This window comes from Rhincodon typus, chromosome 24 (genome assembly GCF_021869965.1).
Source record: "Rhincodon typus isolate 14 chromosome 24, sRhiTyp1.1, whole genome shotgun sequence".
Lineage (NCBI taxonomy): Eukaryota > Metazoa > Chordata > Chondrichthyes > Orectolobiformes > Rhincodontidae > Rhincodon > Rhincodon typus.
In genome coordinates, this window is record NC_063355.1 from 30,208,639 (window position 1) to 30,213,576 (window position 4,938).

The following is a 4,938-nucleotide window of genomic DNA, read 5'->3' on the forward strand; positions in this document are numbered from 1 at the left end:
TCTCAGCCTTTCCAGTTATTCCTTCTGTCCGTAACACCCATGTTTGTTGCCTGCCTGTGTCTGTAGATACATGGTTGTGACAATACTATGGCTTTAAGGGGTATATGTTGTCCTTTTTTTTTTAAAGAGAAAGGTTTTAAGATGTACATGTTGAGATGTTTATTGAAAACTCATGAAGTAAACAGCTTGTGAGGCCTTGGTTTTTTTTTGAAAGGTAGAACAATAGAAGTAGCATGAATGGGTGTGGTCAAGCTCCTGCAGAACCAGGATTCTTAGTTTCTGAGTTTTTTGAGCAGCAGTTGTTGTTGGGTCTGTTGCTACAGTAATCTCTCCCTGATGTACTTTCTCAGAGTTCTCTTGATGCTTTTTGTCTTAGGCTGTCAGTGTTGCACATGAAACAATCTTTGTTCTGAATTTGCCTTTTGCCAAGCGTGTGTTTATGGGATATTGTTATATTGGAACAGTTGCTGTTTAGTAGCTAACTAGTCTATTATTTTGTTAAGTTTTCCACTAGAGTTAAAGCTAAGCCAATGCATTTCTTTTATTCTTTATTTTGTTGTATTTTAACTAGAAGATATGAATATAGTGTGTTTTACTTCAAATCTGGTAGTTTGACTAATCGAATTGCATCTGGAATGCAGCACCTTACACTTCCCTTTTAAATAATCAAAAGTTAGGGTCTAGATTATCTTACGAATATCTTGACGGTGTTTGGTCTGGTCCATAACATTGGGGAGTTTGCAAAGGAATCAGAGTTTTAATTTGTAGTGGTATATGGTAATGGTTCATAAATGTTTATCTGTAGCTACTGTTTACTTATTGTAATAAATATTAATTTTGGTTAACTACAAAAACTTGGTCCATGTCTTCAAACATCATAGGTGTGCAAGCAAGATAAATTGTGGAACTTTTGCATTCTTTTAAAAATCTTAACTTTAACTTTGTGATAACGCCAGGAATAGCAGACATGATTTCCAGCACATTCCCCCAATGTAGTATAATACTCCAAACAATAATTACCATAACAACTTGCATTTATATAACCTTTCTATGCAGAAAATTATCACAAGGCAATTGACAAAAAGTGCTTAGTGAATCGAGTAAAGATTGGATAAGGGAAGGAAAAATACAGAATCTTTGAAAGAAGATTTATTTAGAGAGGAAGCTTTCAGAGACTGGAATTTTGTTTCAGGGCTGGTGGGACTGGAGTTATACACCACATCTTAGGAAGGGTATATTGACCTTGAAAGGAGTACAACATAGGTTTACAAGAATGATAACTGGACTTTAGGGGCTAAGTTATAAGGAGACAGTATACAAATTAGAACAGTATTCTCCAGAATTTAGAAGGTTAAGAGGTGATCTGATCGAAGTCTTCTAGTTATTAACAGAAAAAAACAGGGTGGATGAAGATAAACCATTTCCACTGGTTGGGGATTCTAGAACTAGGGGGCATTATTTGAGAATTAGGGACAGACCGTTCAGAAGAGACATTAGGAAGTACTCTGACAGACAAAGGGTGGTAGAGGTTTGGAATTTCTCTTCTACAAATGACAGTGGATGTAGGATCAGTTGTTAATTTTAAATCTGACATAGATAATTTTGTTAAGCAAATGTTTTGAGGGATACAGGCCAAAAACAGTTATATGGAGTAAGGCAACAGATTAACCATGGTATCACTGAAGGATTGAATGGTCTACTTCTATTCCTATGTACTGAATTGAATTGCCATTATCAAATGCTCAAATCTATGGAGTGGGACTGAACCTATGAACTTCTGATTCAGACATATTTGGTTAAGCCAGAAGATAAGTTGGGCCAGCTTGCAAAATATTTAAGCAGACAAGGGTGAACATCTAGAATACAATACACTTAGATTTAGCAGATAAGACAGAAATACTGAGGATTCTTTGCTAAGTTCACCAACCAAGGGGACTCAGCAAAGATGGATTGAAAGCAGGAATGGTAACATAGAAAAATGGGAATACTTGGTAAGTGGGCTGGCTGGGTGGCTGGATGCACTGAGATGGATAAGGAAGTTGGCAGCTATACCAAAAATATCCCAAACTATACAAATAGAAATCATAAGGATATTAACACTATTTGTTTACAATGGGCTTTAATGAGTTACTAATTTATACAATATCTTTGAGCAACTTACTTTTTGTTGTGACTGAAAGGATAAAATTGTGTTTTATTTTACAGAATCCATTAGTTTATGGTGGTTAAGTGCATTAAACTTTGTTTTTATTTCATAAGAGTTAAGAATTATATTTCAGATTATATTTTAGAATTTAATCATTTCTGGGAAAACTGGAAATCAGTGACTCTACCTTTAATCTTTTCAATCACAATATATCTTGTTTATCTGATTTGCCATACTTGCCTTCATTGGTCAGAACACTGAGTACAGGAGTTGGGATGTTATGTTGCGGGTGTACAGGACATTGGTGAGGCCACTTCTGGAATACTGCGTACAATTCTGGTCACCCTTCTATAGGAAGGATGTTGTTAAATTTGAGAGGGTGCAAAAAAGATTTACAAAGATGTTGCCGGGACTGGAGGGTGTGAGATATAGGGAGAGGCTTAATAGGCTGGGGCTATTTTCCCTCAAGCGCCGGAGGCCGACGGGTGACCTTATAGAGGTTTATAAAATCATGAGGGGCATAGATAGGGTGAACAGCCAAGGTCTTTTTTCTAAGGTGGGGGAGTCCAAAAGTAGACAGCATAGATTGATAAGGTGAAAGGGGAAAGATTTAACCAGGATCCAAGGGGTAACTTTTTCACGCAGAGGGCAATGCATGTATGTAATGAGCAGCCACAGAAAATGATGGAGGCGGGTACAATTACAACACTTAAAAGGTGTCTGAATGGGTGTATGACTAGAAAGGGTTCAATGGGATATGGGCCAAATACTGGCAATGGGATTAGCTCAGATGGGCAGCACGGTGGCTCAGTGGTTAGCACTGCTGCCTCAGAGCGCCAGGGACCCAGGTTCGATTTCAGCTTCGGGTGACTGTCTGTATGGAGTTTGCACATTCTCCCCGTCTCTGTGTGGGTTTCCTTTGGGCGCTCCGGTTTCCTCCCACAGTCCAAAGATGTGCAGGCTAGGTGGATTGGCCATGCTAAATTGCCCATACTGTCTAGGGATGTTTAGGTTAGCTGGATTAGACACAGGAAATTAGGGGAATGAGTCTGGGTGGGATGTTCTTCAGAGGACAGTGTGGACTTGTTGGGCCGAATGGCCTGTTTCCACACTGTGGGGATTCTGTGATTCTGAGATTTGGATATCTGGTTGGTGCGGATGAATTGGATCGAAGGGTTTGTTTCTGTTCTGTATGACTCTATAACTCTAGTTTAAAAAATCATATTTCAACTCAGTATAGGAATGTTCTTGGAAAAATGCAGGAAGAGGAATAGGGAAACCCAGTTATACTGGTACTGTTTATGGACTTATACTGCAGGATGAGATGGATAAATGAACAGATTTGCTCCTCCACACTTCTGCTTTTATTGCGCTTTAATATTTAATGCTTCATGAAAAAGAAGCTCAAACAAACCATAACAAATGGCAGCAAAGTGTAAAGAGTGAAACAAGTGCGAGTGTTTCGATGCATTACAACGGTAACTGCAAAGGGCTGACACTCGCAAATTTTAATGATCTCAAACATAAATGTAACAAAGCACTTTGTGACTGCCTTTCAATCTGTCTCTGAAAGAAGCAAAGTGAGAATGACGTCTTAAACACAGAGAGGATGTCAAAATCAATAATTACCCTCAAAAGAAATGAAAACATTACCTGGTATAGTAGGAGTCAACACCGAGAGCTTCTCGAACATTGGTCACATACTGTTCGAGGGTAGAGAAACTGGAAGCCTGCATGTTGATGCTGCTTGTTTCATTCAAATCATTGTTTTCTGCCAGGCCATCACCCAAATAGCATTCATGAAACTTTAATATTCCTGCAAGAGGAGATAGGAAGACAAGTGCAGCATTACTCTGGGGATCAGAAAGCTGCTATCAATAATTACAGTGGCGTGCAGTCCCAGACTCCTTCAGTTAAATTTTTGAGGATGTGCACCAATATCAAGGAAAACCTGAAAACGTTTTGGTTACATCTACAATTTTATTTTAGATAAGAGGCCATACTGATGTTTTTTCAAAATCTGAATGAATGACATTATTTCACCCACAGTGACCTGCTCAAAGAGTTCTATACGTGTCAAGACACGTATAGAAGAACCAAATCACACTATATTGTCTCCTTCAAAACAAGTACCTCATCATCAAACTATTTCCAAAACAGGAATGTTGGAATCAGAACCTGTCCCTTGTATCAAATCAAAACATTAGGAAGTGGTCTCTTTTAATAAGGTTGTCCATTTAGCATTAATTGCCCCAAACTTCCATGCAGCATTTTTCAATTTGCCCACATCCCTGATAACAAGGCAAGCTGTTTCATTTGGTTTTAAACTGAACTATCCAGTTCAGATAGCAATTGGTTTTGTGAATTATTGAGAACTGGGCAGAAAAAGCTGATTCTCCTACAAGGAGCATGATCAATTACTGGAGGTCAACCAAATCAGTGCTTCGGTGATGATTATGGAGGAGACAGTAGCTTAGCAGCAATGCCAATGGACCGATAATCTAGAAGCACAGATTAATGGTCTGGGACCACAGGTTCAAATGCCATGACAGCTGATGAATTCAATAAAGAAAATCAGGAAATGAAAGTTTGATTCAGTGATGGACGCCATGAAACTATCTTTGATTGTCGTAAAAACCTGCCCTCTGGTTCATCAATGCTCTTTACGGAAGGAAATCTGCTGTCTTTATCTAGATTGGTCCACCTGCGACTCCAGATCCACAGAAATGTGTTGGACTCTTAAGTGATCTTTGAATGTCAAGCCACTCAGGACCAGGCTCATCTTCTGGGGA

General features: G+C 38.8%; 1 protein-coding gene across 1 annotated transcript in view; it reads right to left on the reverse strand.

The window, feature by feature from the left end:
• Positions 1-3,960, reverse strand: part of LOC109918406 (tetratricopeptide repeat protein 28-like) — a 153,607-nt gene extending 149,647 nt beyond the window's left edge. Inside the window, exon 1 of the mRNA XM_048611636.1 lies at positions 3,800-3,960. Coding sequence (XP_048467593.1) covers positions 3,800-3,882 — 83 coding nt within the window. The 5' untranslated portion in view covers positions 3,883-3,960. The remainder of the gene's footprint in view (positions 1-3,799) is intronic.
• Positions 3,961-4,938: the final 978 nt, after the last annotated feature.